Here is a 27996-nt window from a genome sequence, read left to right on the forward strand (position 1 = left end):
TCAGTTATAGAAATAATGAGAATTATGCCCATAGAATTGATGTTTCATGCCGGAATGCTCCTTGTCCCTGAGGTCTTTATGATCTTGTAGGTAAGATTTATGGAATTGTTTATGTGCATTGGTCTTTGAAAAAGAATTCTTAAGGCTCAACAGATCCCTATGAGGCTTCGAGTCTCTGGCCCTCGGAACCCAACCCAGATAAGTTCCTGAATCATCACAGTTTTCCGTGTTCATGGTGGATAGGTCTTCTGATTTACTTAAAAACTTCTCTAAATTGAAAGCTTCTGAGTCTAGTTTATTTTGTGAAATACTAGACTTACTAGCGCTAGCAGCAAGGCTTTGGCACGTAGGAAACTGGTCTCGTAAGGAAGATTTAAAATGGTCATAAGGAATGTAATTTAGGTCAGGGTTACCATAGGACAGAGTTTGGGGTCTGAGTAAGACCTGCCTCCAGTATAAATCTTCCGTCTGTTTGGTATCTGTAATTTTGGGGAGTGTTTTTTTGCCACAAATTCTATTCACATCTTTGCTTGTGTAAGGAGAGTGTGTGTAGGGAGAGAGCAAGGTTTGTTCTTCATTAATCTTGTCTTCAATATCCTGGGTTTTCTTGGCCACACCCAGTGGCATGCTATTCCTCAATGCCATCAGTTCTGCAGAACGGGGGATAAAAGTGTGGAAGGTACACAGGACATTAGAGGTACAATCTGGACAGGGAGGTAATTTTTGCTGAAGAGCGGCCGGTTCCCTGCAGCGCCGGTTTTGCGACAGTCGGGCAATTCGTCCATCCAAAGGTCGAGCAGGTTTTAAGGCGGGATGGAATTTTTCTTGCTGTAGTCATGGGATAAAAAAGGAGAGAGTCAATCATAGGATAAATTTGGCATTGTGAGGATACTGCCACAAAGGGGTATCCAAAAGCACAAGCCATTTTCACTAACTATAATAATAATAATAATAATAATAATAATAATAATAATAATAATAATAATAAAGAGAATCACACCGTGCACTGACCCGCTTCCCTCTTAATAGTGGAGTTGACTGGAATTACTTACAGGCTCGGGGTCAAATCCTGTCTGTCCTGTTAACTCTGCTACTGCCTTGTCATTGTAATCATCCATCTCAAGGGGGCTCATTGGGCCCAGACCTTAATGGAAATATCAGATTTTGTTAAGAGTAAAAGATGACTTTATAGGAAAACCTTGCCCCTACCCTTGGTAATATAATTTAAGCCGCTAAAGTAACAGTCATCTTTACCTCCCAGTTACCCACTAAAAGACTCATCACACACCTTGATTTGTTAATACTTGGATTAAGACACAGGGAGAAATATTAGAAGCTAAAAGCCTGTAACATTCACCAAGTGATCTGGTTTTGTTTTTTTCCCTTTATATTTCAGGTGGACTCATGATTATTACCTGTATAATCATGATTGTGTGAAGAGATCCAGTGGGACTTCTCAAAGTTCCTTTGTATGTTGGCCTCTTTTGTTGGGTTAGTAGATTCCCATGAGTTTAAAGTTGAATTAGGAGCGAAAGTTTTAGGAGGTTTTGGATAGAATATTGGCTTGCTTTTCATAGAACATTTAGGAAGCTAGATAGAATAGGAACATAAAAGATTTTGCTTTTAAATTTAGTAAAATCAGGGTCGAGTCGTACTCTTATTAGGAAAAGAACAAAGAAAATGCCAAGCAGACATGCCATTTTTTTCACTTATTACTTGATATTCTGCCACTGTTAATATATGTAGAATTTATCTTATTTTATCAAGGGAGTGGAGAGTTAAGATACTTTGTTTTAGCAAGGGCTTGTTCTCATGAATATTGGAGATATGTCTCTGAAAATTACCTCTAGTGAATTTTTTTTTAGAAGTTTTTTGCTTGGGTTTTTTTTTGTTTGTTTGTTTATTTTTAGGCCACTTAGGGTTTACTCCTGGCTCAGAGAGCACTTTTGGTGGTCTTTTTTTTTTTTTTTTTTTGGGTTTTTGGGCCACACCCGGTAACGCTCAGGGGTTACTCCTGGCTATGTGCTCAGAAGTTGCTCCTGGCTTGGGGGACCATATGGGACACAGGGGGATCGAACCGAGGTCCGTCCAAGGCTAGCGCAGGCAAGGCAGGCACCTTACCTTTAGCGCCACCGCCCGGCCCCTCTTTTGGTGGTCTTAATGAGCCATATGGGATGCCAGGATCTAACTTGGGTCATCTGCATATAATACAAGTACCCTACCCACTGTATTATTTCTGTTACATCATACATATATTTAATATACATTTTTTGCTCTACTACCTGCCTATATATATAAAGCAGGGGGGTTACTTGTTTTTTCATTTGGGGCAAACATAAATAGGAGTATTCAAGGATCTCTCCTGGTGATGCTAAGGGGACCATATGCTGTGCCAGGATTTGATTTGATCAGGGTTGGCTGCATGCAAGTCAAGTGGCTTCACACAAAAATGTCTCTCTGGTTTGGGCAAAATGGTGTTTGGGTCCACCTGGCTATGTTCAGGTTGTCATTGCTGGAGGTGCTTAGAAGATCATATGTAGTGCCAGTTATATAACCAAGTTTCACAGCCTACAAGGCAGATGATTTAACCCTATATTTAACCTATGATTTAACCCTATATTGTCTCTCCATATCTTTTTAATGGTGGAGATAATAAATCTCAAGTATTTCTTTTTTTTTCTTTTTTTTTTTTTTTGGGTTTTTGGGCCACACCTGGCGGTGCTCAGGGGTTACTCCTGGCTGTCTGCTCAGAAATAGCTCCTGGCAGGCACGGGGGACCATATGGGACACCGGGATTCGAACCAACCACCTTTGGTCCTGGATCAGCTGCTTGCAAGGCAAACACCGCTGTGCTATCTCTCTGGGCCCAATCTCAAGTATTTCTGATAATCTCTCATTCGATGCATACTGAAGTTACTATATAAATTATGACATTTATATGAGTTAGACCAAGTGATCTAAGTCAGAAGAAAACACAAATCCCAAAATTTAACTTATTTGTGAGAGGAAAAAACAAGCAAATGAACAAATTAAAAAATAAATATAAGACATAGAAAACAAGACTATACCTGATAGTAAGGGCCTTGGGGGTGAAATGGGTTTCGTGGAGGTGATTATAAAGTAGTTTGCAGGTGTAGTAGTAGTAGGGCAGATGCCAAATTAATAAGGCTCTCCTCTACCTTATACCTTTATATTATAAACCAGTGTGATACCTCAATAAATCAAGTTGGGAGACACACAATAAATGGAACATAGTCCTTCTTCACTTTCTTTTGTAGATTCTTTGTAACTGTGGAAAGGCTACTAACTGCCAAAAGAAAGTAGCGAAGGAATCAAAATAGAAAACTATGATTGAGGGTCAAAAATCTCAAAATTTTCCAGGCCAGAGTGATGGTGCAGCAGTAGGGCGTTTGCCTTGTATGCAGATGACCCAGGACAGACGTCAGTTCAATCCCCCAAACCAGGAGTGATTTCTGAGCACACAGCCAGGAGAAATCCCTGAGCGTCACTGGGTGTACCCCCTCCCCCCAAAAAATCTCAAAAATTTTCATTTATATGGGGGAAAAAACAATCCATTTTGGGTTTTGGGCCACACCCAATGGCACTAAAGAGTTACTCCTGGCTATGCACTCAGAAATTGCTCCTGCCAGGCTTGGGGGACTATATGGGAAGTATGGGATTCATCCTGGGTCAGTCCCAGGTTGGATGCTTGTAAGACAAAAGCCCTACCACTGTGCCCCGTCCACTTTGGATTTTTATAAACATGCAGACTGAAAATATCTTTTGCTTTGTTTTAGACACTTATTTTTCAAAGATACTTACATCATAGTAGACATTCTGACCTGGCCACGTCAAGGCTCTCTTCTTTGAGTCCGTGGGACAATCAATCTGTTCATATCTGTAAGGGTTACCTGGAATTTGAAGGAAAAAGAATGTTAGCCCCATATGTAATTGTAACAGAAGCTGTCATTCTGAACTTTTATCATGCACCTGTAATATACTGTTTTTTACATGCAAGACATTTTTCACTACTCATGAATAGGTAGATGCTTGGAAGAGCAGAAAATTAGGATGCTAATATAGTTCTTTAGTTTCTAACCACACAATTGCACTGAACCATTTTACAGACAAGTGTACTTAATGTAATTTCGAAAATTATCCAGTTCAGAGATAGAAGCTCCACAGTAGACCATTTGCCTTTTGTATGAAAGGCCCAGGGTCTGATCCCTGGGAGCAAGGGTGTTGGAAGAGAGAGGGAGGGAGAGAGAGAGAGAGGAGAAAGAGAGAGAAAAAGAAAAGAGGGGAGAGAGGAGAGAGAAGAGAAAGCCATAGAAAATAAAAATAGAATATAGATGCAGAATCAAAACAACCAGTTCTATAATGTTTGGTTTCTGTCCACCATGTGAGACTCTGGGTAAAGAAAAATTCTTTGCTTAAGAAGAGAATGGGCCGGAGAGATAGCATGGAGGTAAGGCGTTTGCCTTTCATGCAGGAGGTCATCAGTTCGAATCCCGGCGCCCCATATGGTCCCCTGTGCCTGCCAGGAGCAATTTCTGAGCCTGGAACCAGAAATAACCCCTGAGCACTGCCGGGTGTGACCCAAAAACCACACACAAAAAAAAAAAAAAAAAAAAAAAAAAAAAAAGAAGAGAATGGGGGGGGGCGGCGAGGTGGCGCTAGAGGCAAGGTGTCTGTCTGCCTTGCAAGCGCTAGCCAAGGAAGGACCGCAGTTCTATCCCCCCGGCGTCCCATATGGTCCCTCCAAGCCAGGGGCAATTTCTGCCGCTTAGCCAGCAGTAACCCCTGAGCATCAAACGAGTGTGTCCCGAAAAACAAAACAAAACAAGACAAAACAAAACAAAAACAAACAAAAAAAAAAAGAAGAGAATGGGGCGCTCAGCAGCAATTTGGCAGGATCTGAATGTTCCTGGCTGGCATTGCTGTGAACAACTAATCTCTTTTTGTTGCTGTTGTTTTTGTTTTTGGGTCACACCGGGCTTCGCTCAGGGATTTCTCCTGGCTCTGTGCTCAGAAGTTACTCCTGGCAGGCATGGGGGACCTTATGGGATGACAGAATTCGAACCACATCTATCCTGTGTTGGCTGTGTGCAAGGCAAATGACCTCCCACTGCGCTATCTCTCCAGCCTGAACAACTATTCTCATATGCTTATGGCCACACCTTTTGTTTTTGCGCCACACTATGTGATGCTCAGGATTAACTTCTGGCTAGCTAACTCAGAAATTAATCCTGGGGGGCGGGGGGTGCAAAGAAGGACCTTATGAGATGCTGAGGATCCAACTTGAGTAGTCTGCTTGAAAGGCAAGTACCCTCCCCATTGTGCTCCCAGCCCCCTGAATGCTTGACACTGCTGATCGAAGCCTGAAGACTGTTCTCACCTCGTGTCTTCATGATCTTCATGGTATCGTAATGCTTGGTTGGTATAGTAGGAGGAAATGGCAGTCGGCTCCGGGCTTTCACACCAGTGTACGGGTCCTTAGGTGACGTAAAGGTCGGGAACATGGCACCCCGGGATATGTGTGTATGGTAGGGGTGTTCAATTGGATATGGGGAGCATATTTCTCTGCGATTTTGGTGAACACACAAAACAGAATAGAAAGAAGCACAAGTGAAAAAACATGAATCAAATATTTGCTGGGTCCCTCTTCTGCGGCTGGTACTGTTCTAAACCCCAAAGATAGGGTGGAAGGCTAAATTTCTGCATCCACAGATTCAGTATGCTGAGTGCATACCATAAAACAAACTTTTTCTGCCATATAAATTACATTGTTTCTTTTAATACCAAATTCTTTCATCAGTAACTTTCATAACTATTGCAAAAGTCTGTAGAAGACATATGGGTCTGTAGTTTTTAGGATGCTATGGGAGAAATTTATAGTTGCTTTCAACTTCTGCTTCGTTTTTTATTTTGAAACACTTTGGTGGTGCTCTGGGATTCCTCCTGGCTCTATGGCCAGAGATATGTGGAATTGGGGATTGAACCCAGGTTGGCCGCATTGAAGGCCAGTGCTTTACCAATTATGCTATCTGGTTTCTTCTTATTTTGTGAGTGGGTTTCAGTACTTTATGAAATTTTTGTTATTATTGGACCACACCCAGTGGCACTCAGGGGTTACTTCTGGCTTTGCACTCAAATTACTCCTGACAGGTTTGGGAGACATATGGGATGCCGGGAATCGAACCTGGGTCTGTCTGGGTGGGCCACCTGCTAGGAAATCACTATGCTATTGCTCTGACTCCATTAGAAATCATTTTATTGCACCACCTTCAGTATGCAAAATAATTTCTAATCATCTTAGATCTTTCAACTCAAATCTTGTTTTTAAAAATTATATTTCTTTAGAGGAATCAATCAACAACTTATACTGTATTCTTATGTACATAATACTGCTTAGGAATTAGAAAGCCAAGATTATCTAGAGGTCACTGAAAAAAGTAAAAAAATGTTAGATTACAGAGATGCAATCTTCCTATCATTTGAAGAACTGGCATAGATTGAAAATAAAGCTCATGAAAATGATCTAAATTAAACAAAACCAAATTTAGAAAGCCCACAAATAGAAAAGTATTATATGTAATTAGAAAATAAAATAGAAAAAGGCCCAAATGAATGTTCTGCTTGAATTCTGCCTCCTCCCTTCCAAGCTGTGATTTCTGTGTCCTATATTAAAATATAACACAGGATCTCAGAATATGACCTTCACTGGAAACAAGCTCATAGCAGAAGCAGTTAGGTAAGCTGAGGCCATACTGAAGTGGGGGCTAATCCACCAGGACCAGTGATCCTATGGAAGAGAGAACCTGTCTGATGTGGCCCCAGTGTAGAGCCTGTGCCTGTCCCCCGGTGAGAGCCCTTATTCAATCCTGCATGACCCCCACGCACTACCGCAAAGAGCCACAAAACACTACCACAAAAAAGAAAAAATCTGGACAGTTGTATATCCAGGGAAAACACTGTGTAAAGAAGAAAGCAGAAGTTGGGGTGACAGGTCTGAAAGCGCAGAACATGGGCAGTGCCAGCGGACTCCCGGAAGTCAGGGGAAAGAACTAGAACAGTTCCAGAAGGAAGTAGAGCCAAGACGTCCCCTCCCATCCCCACAGCAGATAGAGCAGGAGAATTAGGCCTCCAGCAGGGCACCTGCAAACAGTGAGGAGCAAACCTGTATCAGAAGCTCAGAGGCTCAGGTTCTCAGGAGAATCTCTAGAGAAACATCTAAAGATAGACTGATTAAGTCACTTAAGAAGTATAACCCACAGAAGCTATGGGGAAGCTGTTAATGTTTCCAATTGTCCAGTTGTGAAAGAAGAGCAGGTTTATGCCATGAATGTGTGTATGGGAATCTGTTACAAAAGTTGTCCTTTCACCATTTTCTTAAAAAAAAAATTGGGGGTGTGTGTCAATGCTTGGGTCTTACCCCTGGCTCTGTGCTCAGGGATCACTCATTGTCACACACGTTGGGTACCAGATGCCACGGGCTGCTTGGGGCTGGGCAGGAGCAGCTTGACACTGGCACAACAGTGGGGTCCTCTAAGGAGAATGGGCACAGGAGTCGGCGAATTGTGACTAGACCTCTCACCAAGAAAGAAGTTTGGATCTAGCCCATTTATTCACTCAGAGACAAGGTTTTTTATCATTTAACTTTAGCAAGTCATTCTGAGTTAAGCAAGGAAGAAGGGGGTGATCAATAGTTTACATAGCAGGAAAACATGTGGCTTCTTTGAGGTATAGATAATCATCAAAATGTTCTATAGAATTCATTCACATCCTCTTTAATACAACAATGACAATACTTATTGATCTTTTCCCAGAGCCGTCACTGGGCTTTGATAATACTCTAACTTCCCAAAGTCTCCTAAGTCTGCTGAATCAGCTTTGTGGTTTGAATCCCCAGTTCCTATTTTCCAGGGGGTCATTTGTATGGCTGTTGACTGCATGCCTGAATTGGGTTTTGTTTTGATGCTAAGACTATCTTTAAAACCAAGTGGCGATGGCTCAGGGCTGGATGCTCTGATTCTTTAGTCATTTTCACATTATTTTTTTTTTTTTGTTTTTGTTTTTTTTGGTTTTTGGGCCACACCCAGTAACGCTCAGGGGTTACTCCTGGCTATGTGCTCAGAAGTTGCTCCTGGCTTGGGGGACCATATGGGACACCGGGGGATTGAACCGCGGTCCGTCCAAGGCTAGCGCAGGCAAGGCAGGCACCTTACCTTTAGCGCCACCGCCCGGCCCCCATTTTCACATTATCTCCTATAGCATTCCTATACTGATCAGGAAGGCCCAGAATAATCAGGCCTCAGCACATTTACTTGGTAACTAGGAAACAGTTTTGATTTTATAGAAGTCTTGGTGGTCTTTAAAAAAAAAAAGAAAGAAAGAAAAGGGCCGGTGAGGTGGCACTAGAGGTAAGGTGTCTGCCTTGCAAGCGCTAGTCAAGGAAGGACCGGTTCAATCCCTCGGCGTCCCATATGGTTCCCCCAAGCCAGGGGTGATTTCTGAGCGCATAACCAGGAGTAACCCCTGAGCATCAAACGGGTGTCGCCTAAAAAAACAAAACAAACAAACAAAAACAAAAAAAGAAAGAGAAGTCTTGGTGGTCTTTAGAGGGACTCAGAGAGATGTCCTCAGAATGCTAGTAAAACTATGTTCTCTGCCACAATCTCTATCAAATCCCCTTTACCCTATGCATCTCATGGCAATTGTGGGTACAGGCAACCAAAAGCTTTTTTGAGCCTTGTGCCCTCCTTAGCCATGGGCTCTAGGCTAGGGCTCCTTGTACAGAAGTCGTGACAACTCATGGTGGGGTTTGAGGCACTGTAAGTGGTGGCAGGGATTGAAATAGTTGCATGTGCAAAGCAATTGCCCTTCTTACTGTCCTATCTCTGCAGCCCCTCCTGTCACTGCTTTTATAAAGATAATGGTAGAAAAGTTTTTTCTGAATATAGTTTTTGCTTTTATTACTATTATTTGTTGTTTGTTTTGGGCCCAAAACCAGTGGTGCTCAAGGCTTACTCCAGACTCTGTGCTTAGGGATCACTCCTGGCAGGCTCAGGGGACCATATGGATGACAAGGATAGAATCCAGGTTGACCAAGGCAAGTGTTCTACCTGTTGTACTATGTCTTCAGCCCCTGAATACAGTTTTTTCTTATAGAACAGTTTCTTCAAGTAACAATGGATGGTAAGAATATGAAATAATGACAATCATTTCTGTAGTAAGAATTTAAAATATCTCATTGCTTCTCTGTCATAAGATTTATGTATATTAATTTCATGTTAATTTTATATATGTATTTTTCCTGCCTACCCACCTCATGTTAATTTTATTTTTGCCTTCCAAGTGATGCATAGGAGAACGGGGGGCTTATAAAAGGGTACATATTTTTATTTTATTATTATTGTTGTTGTTTGTTTTGTGGCCATGCCTGGTGGTGCTCATGAATTTCTCCTGGCAGACTCGGGGACCATATGGGATACCAGGAATCAAACCTGGGTTGACTATGCAAGCCTGCTGTACTATTGCTCTAGCCCTGGATTTATTTTTTAAATTTATCAAAACTTTATCACATTATTGAATTTTAAAATCTTTGCTTAAGGGGCCGGAGTGATAGCACAGCAGTAGGGCATTTGCCTTGAACATGGCCAACCCCGGACGAACTCCCGTTCCATTTCTGGCCTCCCATAAGGTCCTGAGCCTGCCAGGGTGGCTTTCTGAGCCCAGAGCCAGGAGTAATCCCTGAGCGCTGCTGGGTGTGGCCCAAAACCAAAAAAAAAAAAAAAAAAAATCTTTGCATAAGTATTGTGATTTGCAATACTGTTGGTGATGGCTTCATACATACATCATTTCAACACCATGTAGGTTATTCTTTAATCCCTAGAATTTTTGGTTGGTTTTGTCAAACATATTCTCAGTGGTTTCTAAATCAGTTTCAAGAAGAAAGAGCTTAGGGGAGCAGCTTAACAGCTAAAATGGAAAACGTATTGAGGTGAACTGATTTCTTTCATAAAACTTCCTTTAAAACCGAGCCCTCATGAATATCAACACAAAGAGTGATGAGTTTAGTTAGAGAAATACCCACATTGCGAACTATCTTAACAATGAGAATATATGAGAGAAGTGGGAAGCCTGTCTAGAGTACAGGTAGGGGCGGGGAGGGGAGGAGGGATATTTGGGTCATTGGTGATGGGAATGTTGCACTGGTGATGGGGGGGGGTGTCATCTGATATGACTGAAACCCAACCACAATCATGTTTGTAACCAAGGTGTTTAAATAAAAAATATTTAAAAAAATAAAATAAAATAAAATAAACCGAGCTCTCAATCTGCCGCCCCCTTGTGGTTAAGTGGGTGAGGTGACTCTGGTCCTTCAAAATTCGTATCAATCTCAAGATTTTTATTAATTCTCAAGATTCAATATTTTCATTAAAGATTCAAGATTGTAATTAAAGTACTCATTGTCTCTTGTAAATATGACAGGAAATTAAGATAGCTATGTGAGGACTTACAGGGCCAGTGAGCTCAGGTTTTGGAAGATTTGGTTTCTGGCCCTTCTTACAAACTCATTATTAAATTGAGTATAGAACATTACTCGCCCCCTTTTCTTTCTTGTTATTTTGATTTTGTTTTTGGGCCACACCCAGAGGCACTCAAGGGTTACTCCTGGCTCTGTGCTCAGAAATTACTCCTGATGGGCTTGGGGGACCATATGAGATCTCAGGTCGGCTGCATGCAAGGCAAATGTCCTCCCCACTGTGTTATCACTCTGACCACCAGATCTTGGTTTTTAAAATTATTCTTCATCAAAAGAACAGGACTTCTTGGAGAAATGGTTGATTCTAGGAGTAGGGCAGGAAATACATAAGATATAATAAAAAATGGAGGGGCAGCGAGAAAAAAAAGATATAATAAAAAATGAAAATGATAAAATAAATTCACAATGACAAGTGATGAAATACTCAAAATCAAATAAAACACATATAGCACACATAACAATAAAGGGGGTTGGATTTAGAAATCAGATGAGAAAAAACATCCACAGGTCAATTTGAGTAACAATACGATTCCAGTACCAAAGAGCCAAAGAAAGATTCGTGGGTCTATAATACTATGAGAAAGTGACTAAGTGGAGGAAGTAACTAAGTGAACAAATACATGTCTCCTACAGAGATGAGATGTCCTGTGTCCACACACTCCTGGACATAGAAATTTTATTGCAAAGTATACAATAGGGAAAGGAGAGTGCACAGTGGGCAAGCCTGATAAGCAGCACCAATGTCAGTGCCAACAGGAGAAAGTCACTGATAGCATGTCCTCTGACTGGCTGTGCTAAAAGTGAAATCTGATCTCTATGTCTTCTCCTGTAACACAGTCCCCAGTCAAATTATGAGGAAAATGCTAGACTAATCCCAATTGGGATCGATTCTACAAAATATCTGACCAGTCCTCCTCATTTCTGTTTTTGTCATTTAAGAAAACAAAATCTGAGAAATTGTCACAACCAAAAAGGAACCTAAAACGACATGACTACTAAATGTAACGTGGATATTAAAGTGGAACAAAGACCTAAGGGGGAAAAGGAGGCAATATAATTCAAGTCTGGACTTTAGGAAATACTAATGCACTGATGTTGACTCAATTATGACAAATGTAATATACAGATGGGAGATGTAAGTAATAGAAGAAACTGTGTCTGAGGTACATCGCAGGCCAGAGCAATAGTACAGCTGGTGAGCACTTGCCTTAATGTGGCCAACAGGTTCGAATCCCAGCACCCTACATAGTTCTCTTAATATTCCCAGGAGTGAGTCCTAGGTATGTTCCAAAACTCCACCCCCTTTCCCTCTCAAATGAGGTACATGAAAACTCTTTCTAATAATTCTTTGACTCTAAACCTGTACTAAATATGCTCGCTTAGAGAAAAGATTAGCTGGGAATAAGGAAAGAGGTGAAATCAATAAGGTCTTTGGGCTCCACTTCCATTGTGAATATCTTTTATGAGAAATCTTCATTATGTAAGATATACAGTTTGCCATTGTTCTGTGGTGTGTGTGTGTGTGTGTGTGTGTGTGTGTGTGTTTTGATAGGAAACTTAAGTAAAAGCTGTATACTTACTCTACTGTTGAATTAGGTGGTTTGGGTAATCTAAAATATAAACAGAAAAAAATCTTAATTTAGATTAAGGAATTGTGAAAGTTTACAGTCTTATTAAAGAGATAAAAATAAAATTCCATTCCATTTTTCATATGCAATAAGAACATTCTTGACTGACTTTAGGGATATTGCCTACTGACCCTGAAAAGTGATTAAGGATAAAATATCTGGATGTCTGTTATTCTTGTACATTTTCCCCCATTTTGTTGTTCTAACTTCAGTCCCCCTCAGTATTGTGTTGTGTTGTGTTTCTTTCAGTGCTGGACACAGGACACTTTCCAATGACAATAGAACAGAGCACTGGTTCTTAGTGACATTGACCCCAGACTCTGGCAGCTGCCAGAGTTCAGAGGCAGCCTGAAACCAAGGTGTGACGAAACTTCATGACCTCAAGCGACCTTCCAGGCCGGCTGGAGGAGAAACTAAGTACGGAGTGTGCTCAGTCCCTCAGTCTTTTAGCTCAGAACTGCTGGTCGTTCTTACTACTGAAAGGTTCTTGTGGACAGAGAGGTAAAAGGGAAAAAATCGAACAGACCCCTGGAGGCCACCTTTTCTCAGCTATTTCATTGGAAAGCTCTCTAATCATTCTGAGCCTGAAAGTCAGAGAGGAAACTGCTGCCAAGAGACAAAGTCCACATTATAGGGACTTGCCCATTTACAAGGGATTGTAATCATAGACAGCTTCACAAATATTCCTGAAATATTTCAGTTGTAATAAAAGAAAAGAATGGCACCAGTTGACTGGAAAGATGAATAAGATGGAATAATTACATTTTAATATAAGAAGTAGTTATGTCAACAATTTTTTGGCCACACCCATGGCGCCTGGGGCCAGATAAATAGCACTGCGGTAGGGCATTTGTTTTGCTCGCTGCCGACTCAGGTTGGCATCACATAGGGTCCCCCGAGCCTGCCAGAAGTGATTTCTGAGCGAAGAGCCAGGAGTAACCCCTGAACAAACACACTCTCACACACACACACATAACACACCACACAGACACACAACACACACACAATCGCTCCTGGCAGGCTCTGAGGATCATATGGGATGCCGGGGATCAAATCCAAGTCAGCTACATGCAAGGCAAACGTGTTACTCCATGTTTCTGCTCCAGCCCCAAACCATAAAATTTTATCGACACACCAGTCATAAAAACCAAAATGGTTTATAACTTTCTTTGTAGTCTTCAGTTTGTAGATTTGAAACTAAAAGTTCTTCAGTTATAATTTGGCTTGAGATGAGGGTAGAGAATTTAAGAATCCCAGGGGTCTAGAATGATAGAATTGGTTATTCTAAGTGAAGGATTAAATGAGAATCTAAAATTTTCTCATGACAAAATCAGCTATGATAGTAGCCAAGTCTGTTGGTACTTTTGGGGGTGGGGTGGGGGTGGGGACATCAACAATGCTTCAGGGCTTACTTGGGACCCTGCGAAGCAGAGACTGAACCCAGGTCTTCTGCATGTGCTTCAACCCTTTGAGCTGGCTGTTCCTTGGCCTGATATTAACCATTCTATGCTTAAAATAAATTTTATTCTAAATGGGGAATAAAGAAAAGCTCTTTAAAAAATTCAAAGCTTGGGAAGGTAAAATAAAAAATGTTGAGTAAGCTCTCGTCCCAGCTAGTTTTAGTGCATTCTCTCATCAGAAACCAATTTCATGTCTTTTTGGCTCCCTCTCGTGGCCAAACTCCATAAAAACTTCTACCCCAAACAGATGGCTGACATCTAATTTAATAAAGAATTGATGTTTTTAATCTGAAAATCATTATTATTATTATTATTTTGAATTTTGGGCTACACCCAGTGACGCTCAGGGGTTACTCCTGGCTCTGCGCTCAGAAATCGCTCCTGGCCGGGAGGACCATATGTGACGCCGGGGGATTGAACCGTCCTAGGTCAGATGCTTGCAAGACTAACGCCCTACCGTTGCACCATCCGGCCCCTGAAAATTATTTTTAAAATATTAAAGATATTTAAGATAATAAATAATACAATTTAGTTTGTTGTAAAATAACTTCTTTAAGCAAAGTCCAAACTTAAAAAGAGACTACTTGACTGGTAAATTTTTTTAAAATTTTATTTTTGGGCCACAACTGGTGGTGCTTAGGCTTACTCCTGGCTCTGTGTTCAGGTATTGATCCTGGTGGGCTCAGGAGACACTATATGGTAGCAGTGATTGAATCTGGTCCAGCTGCATGCAAAGCAAGAGCCTATCTGTCTATCTGCTGGTTCCTTGACTGGTTGAAAATTTTGTTGAAGTTACTAGGATAATTTTCTAGGAACTTAAAAAAAGATGTAATAGCCTCTTATTATTATTGTTATTATTATTTTTGGTTTTTCGGGCCACACCCATTTGATGCTCAGGGGTTACTCCTGGCTAAGCGCTCAGAAATTGCCCTTGGCTTGGGGGGACCATATGAGACGCCTGGTCCTGATCCTTGACTAGCGCTTGCAAGGCAGACACACCTTACCTCTAGCACCACCTTGCCGGCCCCTAATAGCCACTTATTAAACTGAGAAACTAGATCCAAGGCAGGGAACTAGAGCAAGATGAATAGGAGCAAGTGAATTTTGTTTTATTTCCTTTATGTTTGTTTGCTTTGGTTTCTGGTATTAATTTATGTTGAAAAACAGAATACTTGGATCGTATGGAAGCTCAATTTCCAGTTTTTGGAGGAATCTCCATATCACTTTGCAGAAAGGTTGGACTAGACGGCATTCCCACCAGCAGTGGATAAGAGTTCCTTTCCACATCCCCGTCAACACTGCTTGTTCTCATTCTTTGTGATGTGTGCCAATCTTTGTGGTGTGAGGTGGTACCTCATTGTTGTTTTGATTTGCATCTCCCTGATGATTAGTGATGTGGAGCATTTTTTCATGTGCCTTTTGGCCATTTGTATTTCTTCTTTATCAAAGTGTCTAAAGAGAGGAGGGCTAGACATTATAGCCCACCTCATGAACCTCACCACAGAGTGATGAATTTAGTTAGAGAAATAACTACATTGCGAACTATTCTTACAATGAGAACGTATGAGGGAAATAGAAATCCTGTCTAGAGTACAGGTGGGGGCAGGGAGGGGAGGAGGGATATTTGGGACATTGGTAGTGCAAATGTTGCACTGGTGATGGGGGGGTGTCATATTATATGACTGAAACCCAACCACAATCATGTTTGTAACCAAGATGTTTAAATAAAAAATGTTAAAAAAAAAGAAAAAAAGGAAAGTAAAAATGGAAGAGAAGAGGAAAAAAATAAGAAAAACGGAATACTTGCTTTTTAAAAAATGTCCATTTTTTAGCTTTTGTTTGTTTCTGTGTTGTACTTGGTGTTCAGGGTTACTCCTGAAAGTGCTCATGAGACCATATATAATGCCACGGATCAAACCTGGGTGGTTTACTTGCAAGGCCATTCATTGCTACCTAACCTTAACCTTAATCTTAAAATGCTCTACCCACTGTATTATCTCTCCAACCCCAATATGTTATCCTTTCTTTTTATTTATTTTTTGTTTGTTTTTGGGTCACACCCAGCAGCGCTCAGGGGTTACTCCTGGCTGTATGCTCAGACATTGCTCTTGGCAGGCTCGGGCGACCATATGGGATGCTGGGATTTGAACCACCGTTCTTCTGCGTCTAAGGCAAACACCTTACTGCTGTGCTATCTCTCCGGCCCCATCTTTTCTTTTTCAACAGATTAATTTGACTTTTCAAATTAACACCTTACTCTTGGTTTTGAGTCCAGGAATCAGTCCTGAAGGGACTCAAGGGAATGACCTTGGCATGTGGTGTGAGGGAATCAAATCTGGGTTGACTACGTGCAAGGCCTTAACCCTGGCACCATCTTTCTGGAGTCCCATTTTTGAGCTTTTTAATGTGATATAATTAACTCATTTCTACTTGAAAAAAAAAAGATTAGATCACATATAAAAGAAATCCAAACTTACAAGGAATCATTTTCATAGGCATCACATTTTTTGTTCTTTGTTAAGTAATAGCATTGTTCAAGTGGATGCTTTCTGAAACGGAAAAAAGATGAAATTGAGTGTTGTTTTTTTTTCCTTCAAATTAACACAGTGCAATGGTAAGCAAAAGACAACTAACACAACAGTTTGTATGTGGAAATCTAGAATGTGGAATGGTGACTTTTTTATTTTTTGGTTTGGGCCATACCCAGAAATGTTCAGAGCTTATTCCTGGCTCCTCACTCAGAAATTACTCCTAGTGGTAATCAGGGGAACCATGTAGGATACTGGGAATTTAATTCAGGTTGGCAGCATGCAAGGCAAATGCCCTACATGCTACATTATTATTATTCTGGCCCTGAGGAAAAACAGTGTTTTAAAGGTAAATTATATATATATTTAAAAATAAAAAACATTGCTTCAGCAATAGTACAGCAGACCTTGCTTTTAATGCGGCTTATCTTTCTTGGTTTAGTCTTTGGCATCCCATATTGTCCCTGGCACCTCATATGGTTCCCCTAAGCATTGCTATGAATGATCCCTGAGCACAGGGCTAAGAAGTAAAAAAATGCCATGATGAGCTAGTCTCAATGACACAGAGGGGATAGTCTTGTCCAAGCTGGAATATACTTTCTGATGTTTCAGCAGGAAACATTTTTTTCTTACTACTTTTCATCCGTTTCCATATTTCTTAACAAAGGGTTGCTGCAGCCTTAAAATCTTCATTAAGGGGCAGATTCAGCTTCACTGATTTCTTCTCAAAAGGTGATCTTACAATATCAGATAATCTGGCAGTTACATTCTCATGAGTACTTTAGCCATAGAAAACTCAGTAGGATACAATCAAGTCCAATAAGCAGAAGAAGGAACCTAATGAAGTTCAGGACACTAGGTGCATTCAATTCATCCAGGGTTAGAAAACCAAAATCTCCCAGTGTAAATTCAAAGTTGTAAACAAGCCCTACTGTACTATGCTGTCCCTTTCCTCTGTTATCCAAGTACTTTTGGTTTCTGATGCTCATGCTCATCGGTCTTGAAGATTCAATAGTAGAATCCCAATGATCCCTCTGGTGTTGAAGTCAGATACCCACTAGTGGCTCCTCTGAGGAGGTAATTGAAGGGGCTGGAGCACAGCCTTTGAATGTGGAAGCCTATGTTTGAACTGTGGCACTGCTTTGGTCTACCAGTATTGCCAGGAATAACTTCTGAGCAAACTGAGCTGAGAGCAGCTTTTGAGTAGTACTTGGGTATCCTCTCCCACCCACCCCAAAACCAAAAACACCCCAAGTGATTTCCTTTCTATATACTGAAATTGAGTATACTTTAATTTTTAGAATATTGTCTTGTTTTAATATGTACATTTTAGGCCAACAGCTGTAAACTATATAATGAGTCATACACCGAGTTCTAGAATGATTGCTATATTCAAATGACTGAAAGGATAATAGCTAAAATAAGGGCTGGAGTGATAGCACAGTGGTAGGGTGTTTGTCTTGTCTGCTGTTGAACCAGAACAGACCCAGGATTGATCCCGGCATCCCATATGGTCTCCCAAGCCTATCAAGAATGATTTCTGAGCACAGAGCCAGGAGAAATCCCTGAGTGCTGCTGGATGTTGCCCAAAAACAAAAAAACAAAACAAAAAGCAAAAATGGCTATGATAAGTAAATGAACTTACAGTTAAAAAGTACTTGGAATTTATAGTCAATAAACCTGAACTCAAATCCCTTATTATTTTTTTTTATTTATTTATTTTTTTGGTTTTTGGGCCACACCCGGTAACGCTCAGGGGTTACTCCTGGCTATGTGCTCAGAAGTTGCTCCTGGCTTGGGGGACCATATGGGACACAGGGGATCGAACCGCGGTCCGTCCAAGGCTAGCGCAGGCAAGGCAGGCACCTTACCTTCAGCGCCACCGCCCGGCCCAAATCCCTTATTTTTAATTTTTTTTTGGGGGGTTTTTGGGCCACACCCGGCATTGCTCAGGGGTTACTCCAGCTGTCTGCTCAGAAATAGCTCCTGGCAGGCTCGGGGGACCATAAGGGACACCGGGATTCGAAACAACCACCTCTGGTCCTGGATTGGCTGCTTGCAAGGCAAATGCCGCTGTGCTATCTCTCCGGGCCCTTATTTTTAATTTTTTTAATTTTATTTTTTTGTTCTGTTTTGGGTCACACCCGGCAGCACTCAGGGGTTACGCCTGACTCTATGCTCAGAAATCGCTCCTGGCAGGCTCAGGGGACCATATGGGATGCCAGAATTTGAACCACTGTCCTTCTGCATACAAGGCAAATGCCCTACCTTCATGCTATCTCTCTGGCCCATAAATTCCTTATTTTTTAATCCCAAATAATCTCTTTGGTTTCTATTAATAAACCAGAAATTTGACTATATATGAGTGAAAAGTTTATGAAAACTTAAAAATTTGTTGGGTCAATGAATGAGCCTGAGGTCCTCATTGTCATGTCAATCTTTGCATCTTTCCAACCAGACTGACATGGCTTTTCATTTTTTCTTTTTTACTTTTTGACACTTCAGTGCTGAAAAGCATCACATGTCCCCATTAGAGGCCTGTCTAACCTAATTTCTTTCTTTTAATGCTTAAAGCTAAAAACTAATTAGCAGGATTGTTAGTAAACTGGCTAAGTCAGGGGTATGAAGGTTCTAGTTGAAGACTTGATGAACTATGCTTTGAGTACATTTCATCTTTTCTTTATTTTTGTTTTTGTTTTTTGGCTCACACCTGGCAGTGCTCAGGGGTTATTCCTGGCTCTTCACTCAAAAATCGCTTCTGGCAGGCTTGGGGACCATATGAAACACCGGGGATAGAACTGGAATTCGTCCTGGGTTGGCTGCATCAAAGGCAAATGCCCTACCTGCATTACTCCAGCCCCTTCATAATTGTTCAAAAATCATTAATTTGGCACTTTGATTTTTCTTTCTCTTCAATTTTAGTTTGTGTGCTTAATAAAGTTGCTTTTAGTGACTAAGATTTAGACATGATTACAGAGATACTTGAATTCTTGAAAACAATGCTCAGTAGAGTCTAAGAGATTGATGAACAAATTAGAAATCAAGTTCCAAAAATCAAAGACATCTGAACAAATTAGTCTAGCTAATTGTTCCACAAAAAGCATTTTTCAGTTTTATCTCTCAGGAATATTACCATGTTGTTTCTGATAGCAAGATAGGTTAGCAAGAGAATTAAATCAATCAAAATTTCTGATCGTAATAGTCAGACATCTCCAAGGACATTTATAGAAAGTTTTTTTTTATCTTTGCAATTAGAGGGCTCATAATTAGTTTTTCCATTTGTATCTTTTTCATAAATATTAAAGTAAGTTTGTAGGTAGATTGAAGTAACAAAGAACTCACAATGGAGAGAAAGACAAATGAAGGAGAGATTTCTGTGTGAGAGTTGAAAGCTGATTTACCTTTGCCAGTGGTCTCCACCATATCCATAATGCTGATGTCCCTTGACATAATGAGGTGCATATTTTGACTTGCGTTCTTCAGGTAGGGAAAGGGGTATTATCCTACCATATTCCCTGTCATTACCCCATGGATATTTACATCGATGGTGGGAGTCCCTTAGTTCCTGATATCTGTAAAAAAAAAAAAAAGTAGCTTGAGTAGGCTCAAGCACACAACACTATGATTTGAATATTTGTGTTTCCAGCAATTCAGGTTGAAATCTTAATGCCCAAAGTGTTAGCAGTAGAGACCTTGGGACCAGAGGTATAAAATGGGGGTGAGGTATGACCTGGCAGGCCTGTTTTATCCCTAGCACCCTAGATAGTCTCCTGAGCACTGTTAGTTGTGTCCCTAGCCAAAAACAAAACAAAACAAGGTAAGGTGTCTAATGCCAGGAGTAGTGAACTCAGATAAAGGGAGCCCCGACCCTCATACAAGAATGTGGGAAGAAGGTTCTCACTAGAATAGCCCACGTGGGCTGCCAGTTTCCAGACAGTTAGAAATCAGTGCTTGTGGGCTGGAGAGATAGCATGGAATCCCAGCATCCCAGATGGTTCCCTGAACCTGCCAGGAGCGATTTCTGAGTGTAGATCCAGGAGTAACCTTTGAGTGCTGCCGGTGTGACCCAAAGACCAAAAAAAAAAAAAAAATCAGTGCTTGTGATAACTAGTTACCTAGTCTGTGGTGTTTTGTTATAGCCTGTTAAGAAAAGCAACTGAAGTCCCTGTACCTTCATAATTATTTTTAGATCAAAATTCTCATGTTGGATGAATTATGAAAGATACTGAGTAAAACATTTAGGTGTCTCCAAGCTGCTGAAGGAATGCAGTTAAATGCCTGAGGGCCTTCAGATTAGCTTTCGGTCCCACTCAGATGTAGAGTATGTGGTTACTATCGCTCTAGTCCTTCAATTAATTTTTCAATTAAATATACTATTTAAAAAACCTACTTTCTTAAATGCAAGTGTTAGGGCCAGAGAGATGGCTTAGAAGGCTGGAGAATGTGCTTTGCATGTGGAAGATCTGGGTTCAATCCTTGGCATTGCATTGTGTGCAAGCACCAATAGGAGTGACCCCAACCACTCCTCCACCCAAAACTGGGAACAACTCCTGAACACTTCTGGGGAGTGGGTCCAAAACCAGAACCAGATGTTTGTTCATGAAATGAAAGGGAGACCAGGACTATTGGAAGGAATAGACATCTCAACAACTGGAAAGGTCAACAGGCACCTTTGCCCAAAGGACAGTGTCAGTTGTGGAAATTTCACTTTTGTTCTGCAAGATGAAGTGGACATAAGTGGGAGAACTGAAGAGAAACTATATTGATAATAAGCTAGGAGCCCCAAAGACTGATGATCCCTCATATCAGAAGTGAGTTGGCTCTCCTGCCATCCTTTGCCCAACTGTGCCTATCTAATATTGGGTTTGGGGGTTCATAGCAGGTAGATGTCAACAAGCACCTTATAGACCCAATAACGTTCCTTTCTGAAGGGAAGAATCCTGGGGGAATCATGATCTAAGTTGAGTTGTAAAGGACGAGTAGGAATGTAGATGGTAGCAGAAAAATGCTTGGCAGGGGGGAACAGCAGTAAAAGTCCTCTCACTTAGAGAGATTAGGGAGTTGAAAATGACTGGTATTATTGGTTCAAGCATTTTTCTTAGGAAAGAATATTTCTTGTTTGATACACTTTTGTCGGGCCATTGAGACTGCATGTATGAATGCTGAGATGAACCTGCTGGGAGTGATTTCTGAGTGCAGAGCCAGGCTAACTCCTGAGAGCCCCCGGTGTGCTCCGCCAAACAAAAACAAAAAGAATCTGGGTTACTACTGGTTTAGTGTGTTCTAGAAGTGGGGATGGCACTCAACTTTCAAACCTCTGGGAAGCTGGACATGGATTGGAAAGATAGTATAGGAGTGTATATGGCTGATTCTAGTTGGATCCCCAGTACCACCCCATTTCTTCCAAGCCTGCCAGGAGTAAGACCTGGACATAGAGATAGGAGTAAGCCCTGACAACAGCTAGGTGTGTCAAATAAAGCCAAACTATATATATATATACCAAAAAAAATCAAGCCTCTCTGGCCTTTATCATCTCTGCCTATAATTCAGGCACTGACTGTATGGGGGCAAAGACAAGTGAAAAATATCTGAGCACGTGGTTAATGACAACCTGAGCTTTAATATCTAACTTTTTAAGAGTTATATTTAAATTAGATGAGTCAACTCCTTAATGCCTGACCCCATATATTACACTGTTCCAGAAAGATGAACCTGTACTTTGGAGGAAACTGAGAATGAAAAACAAAGCAAAATAAGTCCATTTCTCTTCTATTTTAGGATATAATATTCTCCCCTTAGAGAATGTTAATCACATTTTACAGAAGGAACAAGTTAAAACAAATCTTTAAAGTATAGAATTAAGAGACTGGAGTGATAGCACAGTAGTAGGGTGTTTGCCTTGTATGCTGCCGACCCAGGCTGGACCCGGGTTTGATTCCTGGCATCCCATATGGACCCCTGAGCCTGCCAGGAACGATTTCTGAGTGCAGAGCCAGGAGTAACCAGAGTGTGAGTCTGACCCAAAAAACAAAACAAAAACAACAACAAAAAAGTATTAGGATTAAGTAGTTCATTTGTCAGGATTTGGTTTTGGCAGTGCTCAATGCTTAGAGGACATTCCAGGTGGTGCTTGGGGGAACCATGTAGTACCAGGGATCTTATCCAAGTTTCCCCCATGCAAAGCTATATCTTTGATAAAAAATATTTGACTCCAGAAAAAAACCTTAAATTACCACTGAAACCTGTAGCCACATACAATTAAGTGTATACTTGCTTTTGAGATAGGTTCATTCCCAATGAATGAGCCAATCTCTTTGGGTTTGGAGTCACTTTTCAGAGTTTTGAGCCAAATAAAAGGAATTAAATATAACCAACAGATATAGGAAAGTATAAAGTAGAGCTCAGAATAAACATACTCTAATTTTTAGTTGGCATGAGCTAATAGTAAATCTATATATAAACACACACACACACACACATATATATATATATATATATATATATATATGCATATAATAATTCAGGAATCAGAAAGTAATTGAGTAAATCCAGAAAAAAATATCAAGCAATCCTCAAGACACATTCTCTTTTTTAAAACTTTATTCATGATGTTTATTTTTTTTTCTTTTTGGGTCACACTCAGCAGTGCTCAGGGGTTACTCCTGGCTCTGTGCTCAGAAATCGCTCCTGATAGGCTTGGAGGACCATATGGAATCCAGGAATTGAATCCAGGTCTGTACTGGTTCAGCCACATGCAAGGCAAATGCCCTACCACTGTGCTATAGCTCCAGTCTTCAAGACACATTTTTTTTTTTAATCTTTTTTGGTTTTTGGGCCATACCTGGTGATGCTCAGGAGTTACTCCTGGCTATTCACTCAGAAATAGCTCTTGGCTTGGGGGACCATGTGGGACGGCGGGGGATGGAATCATGGTCCGTCTTTGGTTAGTGTGTGCAAGGGAAATTCCCTACCACTTGTGCCATCGCTCTGGCCCCTCAAGACACATACTTAATGAGTTAGTGGATTTCAGCCAGGAACCAGTGTCAAGTCACAGATGTAAAAAAGATGGAACTAGAGAACTTGTTAAGAGTTACCTCTAATTCTTTGAACAGCTGTACCTCTGATTCTTAAATTTTCAAAGAAAAAAAATACCTCTGCTTATTAACATTTTTTATTTACTATATATTTTGTTTTTGGGTCACACCTGGCAGCGCTCAGGGGTTCCTCCTGGCTCTACGCTCAGAAATCGCCCCTGGCAGGCAAGGGGGACCATATGGGATGCCAGATTTGAAGCACCGTACTTCTGCATGGAAGGCAAACGCCTTACCTCCATGCTATCTCGCCGGCCCTATTTTTGGTTTTTGGGTCACACCTGGTAGCGCTCAGAGGTTACTCCTGGCTCTGCTCAGAAGTTGCTCCTGGCAGGCACGTAGACCACCTGGGATGCCAGGATTCTAACTGCCATCCGTCCTGGATCAGCTGCATACAAAGCAAACTCCCTACCACTGTGTTATCTTTCTGGCCCTGCTTATTACCATTTTTAGAGAAAACTAAGTCAAAATATATACAAAACAGTGCTACCTGTAATTGCTTTAAAATATACCAGTAATAAATAAAATATATAAATAAATGTAAATAAATATAAATAATTATAAAATTAATAAAATATACTAGTAAAATAGTATGGTGTTGGAGTGATAATACAGCATTGTAGGGTCCTGCCTTGCATGCAACCGGCCTGGTTTTGATTCCCAGCACCTCTTATGGTCACTTAAGCCCTGCTAGGAGTGATCCCTGAGCAGAGCCAGGAGTAAGTCCTGAGCACAAGAACAACTAGTGCTGGCGTGGATGTGAGGAAAAAAGAATTTTCATTCACTACTGGTGGAAATGTCCACTGGTCCAGTAATAGCACTTCTAGGAATATATCATAGGGGCCCAACAACAATTCAGAAAAGCCCTCTCCATTCCTATGTTCATTACTGTACTATTCACAACAGCTGAAATCTGAAAACAATCCAAGTAAACAAGGGCAGATGAATGGATAAAGAAATCATGGTACATCTACACAATTGACTACTTACACAACTGTTAGGAAAAATGAAAGTCATGAAATTTTTTTATACACGGATGGAGATGGAGAGTATTATGCTGAATGTAATGAGTCAAAGGGAGAGAAATAATCACATTCATTTGTGGAATATATATAAAAAAAGAGTATGATAATAATATACAAAGACAGTAGAGATGAGGACCAAGAGGACCAGTCTATGGTAGGAAGCTTGCCACAGATAGCAGGGGAGTACAGCTAGGTCAGAGAAGGGACCACTATGACAATGATAGTTGGAAATGATCTCTTTGGCAAGAACTGAGCCTGAAAGGACATAAAGTGATATGCATAATATCCCTTCAGTAATATTGGAAACCACAGTGTCTAAAAGAAAAAAAAAAGAGAAGAGAAAGCGAGAAGGAGGAAGGGAGTAGGAGGAAGAAAAGGAGGAAACGGAAGTAATAGTAGTAGTAGTAGTGGTGGTAGTAGTAGTAGTAGTAGCAGTAGTAGTAACTCTACCACACAGGCAAATGGGGGAGCATGGGAGGGAAACTGGGGACATGTGGCAGGAAACGTACCCTTATAAGGGTGTTGAGACATTTTATGACTAAAACTCAATCATGAACAACTTTGTAATTGTACACTGATACATCTCATAGTGACTCAATTAAAGAATTAATTTAAAACTAAAAATAAAGTAGGGGCCGGAGAGATAGCATGGAGGTAAGGCGTTTGCCTTTCATGCAGGAGGTCATCAGTTTGAATCCTGGCATCCCATATGGTCCCCCGAACCTGCCAGGAGTGATTTCTGAGCATACAGCCAGGAGTAGCCCCTGAGCGCTGCCGGGTGTGACCCCCCCCCCCCCTCAAAAAAAATAGAGAGGGCTGGAGCAATAGCATAGCAGGTAGGGAGTTTGCCTTGCCTGGGACAGACCCGGATTTCGATTCCTGGCATCCCTTATGGTACCCCGAGTCTGCCAGGAGCAATTTCTGAGTGCAGAGCACAGAGTAATCTCTAAATGCTGCCGGGTGTGGCCCAACCCTCCCAAATAAAAATAAAATAGAAAATAATCCTGAAAAATATGAATATAATCTTTAAATTTTAGAAAGAAGAGAACATATACTGATATATACATATACGTATGTATACTAACATGTTAATAGTGGTTACTATTTCTGGATAAAAGATATACAGAGAGTTTTCTTCCTTGTGTTTTAATTTTCTAAATTTTTCCATTTGGAAACTTTGTTTTCTCTGTGGATATCCAAGATATCTCAATTGTTTATAAGGAACATATGTTTGTATTATGTTTGGTTGTGGAGTATACTTCGTCTTATCCCATATTAATGGTCTATTTACAAGAACATATTTTATAAGTCTTGTCTGAGTGAGAGAGAAATCCTAGATGGTGGTGGGGAAATCCGAAGTGGTGCTCAGGGACTATTCCTGGCCCGGTGACCATGGGTCATTCTTGGTAACTAGGGGACCATCTGCTAAATGAGAGATTTTGTCAAATGAAATTAAAACACAAATAAAACAACAACAAACTCCCCAAAGACAATCATACAGCAATTTTCCCACTGCCAATATTTTGGAAAACTTTTTCTCAAAATGACCCAAGTGGGACTAAGAAGATGACTAAGAGGGCTGGAGCACATGCTTGGCACAGAGGAGCCCCGAGTTTGATCCCTGGCAAGGCATGTTCTCCCTCCTGAAAGTGATGCCTCCCAACACTATGAGGAATGGCCTTACCCTCACCCTCTGAAAAAGTGTTTTTGTTTTTGTTTTTGGCCATACCTGGTGGCACTCAGGGGTGATTCCAGGCTCTGCACTCAGAAATCACTCCTGGCAGGCTCAGGAGACCATGTGGGATGCTGAGGATCTAATCTGGGTCAGTCACATGCAGGGCAAACTGTCCTACCTGCTATGCTATAACTCTGGTCCTTGAAAAAGTATTTTAAGTAAAATACAATGTAAAAAAAAACCTGACAGTTTGGACCTATTTCTTTATATGTAAAATAGGGATAATATATCAATCTCGGGGCCGGAGAGGTGGCGCTAGAGGTAAGGTGTCTGCCTTGCAAGCGCTAGCCAAGGAAGGACCACAGTTCGATCCCCCAGCATCCCATATGGTCCCCCCAAGCCAGGAGCAATTTCTGAGCGCTTAGCCAGGAGTAACCCCTGAGCATCAAACGGGTGTGGCCCGAAAAACAAAACAAAACAAAAAAAACATTAAAAAAATAAGTCAATCTCATGGGTAACTATAAAGATGTAAAGAATTAGCACACATAAAATGTTGTGATACCTTGAATGCACATTTATTTCTCTACACCTTCTTAACATGCGAATACTCTATTTTTATTTACTTATTTGGGGCACTGCTGCTACCAGCAGCTATGTGGGCTGCAAATTCTGGGCTAGGGCCTGGCAGTGCTGATGCAATGTTGTCATAAAGGGCGGGGAGTGTTGAGTGTGGAGTGTAGAGTGTGGGGTGTGGGGTGGGTCTTCTGGATCCCAGACAGGCTACTTGGAGGTCAGATCAAGGACTCAGAACCATACATTTTGTTCCACACTACGTGCCTGAGTTTATGCTTTACTTTACCTGTCATTGGATGCAGTTGGGCGAGTGGTTGTTAGGTACGGGGTGTGCGCTTGATTGGAGTAAAAGGTGTTGGACAGCGCATCGGCTCCTTCCAGCTCCCTGCAGCAGTGCGGTCTCCTGTGGACCACCTCCATACTTCCTTCTCGGCTAAAACGGTGCACTCTGAAAAGGACAGCGCACAGCAGGACAAGGGTGTCTTTAGCATGCTGACTCTTCTTAGGGTAGGTAGGAAGCATGCTCTGTATTGCACTAAATTATTCAACTCAACTTTGCACAGAAATCAGATCCTTGGGTCTGGAGGGTGCTGAATTCCATGTCTGGCACCACATATAGTGTCCCGCCGCACCCTATTATAGTGCTCCACACCCTATAAAGTGCTCCAAACCCCCAGGAGTGATCCTTGAGCACAGAGGCAGGAGTAAACCCTGCCACCATCAGGTAAGCCCCCCTAACAACAACAACAAAAAAGAATAAAATAAGTCAAGGTATCTAGCATAACCAAGTGGCCGTCTCGGATCCTCGGATGCCAGCAACAATGTCAACGGCAAATGAATTGAAATCTCATGGCGGGCCCGGAGAGATAGCACAGCGGTGTTTGCCTTGCAAGCAGCCAATCCAGGACCAAAGGTGGTTGGTTCGAATCCCGGTGTCCCATATGGTCCCCCGTGCCTGCCAGGAGCTGTTTCTGAGCAGACAGCCAGGAGTAACCCCTGAGCACCGCCGGGTGTGGCCCAAAAACCCAAAAAAAAAAAAAATCTCATGGCAATGCATTTCAGTGGAATAAAAGTCCATGTGGGGCAGACATTCCACAGCACTCACACTCTGTAAGTTTATACAAAGCAGCTTGGTCGGGGGTTATTGATTGAAATTCAATTCTTCAAAAAAAAAAAAAAGTTATGGAGGTGCCAGAGAGATAGCATAGCGCTTGCCTTGCATGTGGCCAACCCAGAATGGACCAGTTTCAATTCCCAGCATCCATATAGTCCCCTGAGCCTTCCAGGAGTAAATTTCGAGTGCAGAGCTAGGAGTAACCCCTGAGTGCCGCCGGTGTGACCCATAAAAAAAAGTTATGAGGCCACGTCAAGATTTTTTTGGGGGGGAGGTTGAGGCTGAAGAAATAGCACAATGGTAGGGCGTTTGCTTTGCCTGTGGCCGACCAGGGAGGGACCCAGCTTGTCAGG

The 27996-nt window shown here is 41.4% G+C and overlaps 1 protein-coding gene across 1 annotated transcript; it reads right to left on the bottom strand.

Annotated features, from left to right (window-relative positions):
* Positions 1-26949, bottom strand: C10H7orf31 (chromosome 10 C7orf31 homolog). The gene is made up of 9 exons (XM_049781447.1): positions 26816-26949; positions 19567-19737; positions 16115-16186; positions 12130-12159; positions 5399-5583; positions 3823-3911; positions 1416-1590; positions 1053-1144; positions 1-828 (listed from the first exon to the last, which is right to left on the bottom strand). Exons 1-9 carry the CDS (start codon positions 26947-26949, stop codon positions 1-3), a joined length of 1776 nt encoding a protein of 591 aa, XP_049637404.1.
* Between the last annotated feature and the right edge of the window lie 1047 nt (positions 26950-27996).

The sequence above is a fragment of the Suncus etruscus genome, chromosome 10, assembly GCF_024139225.1.
Source record: "Suncus etruscus isolate mSunEtr1 chromosome 10, mSunEtr1.pri.cur, whole genome shotgun sequence".
Lineage (NCBI taxonomy): Eukaryota > Metazoa > Chordata > Mammalia > Eulipotyphla > Soricidae > Suncus > Suncus etruscus.

Coding starts and splice junctions, on each gene's coding strand:
- C10H7orf31 (XM_049781447.1), bottom strand. CDS start 26,949: ATGGAGGTGGTCCACAGGAGACCGCACTGCTGCAGGGAGCTGGAAGGA. Junction 5,584..12,129: donor CCACCTAATTCAACAGTAGA/GTAAGTATACAG, acceptor CCAAAATCGCAG/AGAAATATGCTCCCCATATC. Junction 1,145..1,415: donor ACACAATCATGATTATACAG/GTAATAATCATG, acceptor ATTTCCATTAAG/GTCTGGGCCCAATGAGCCCC.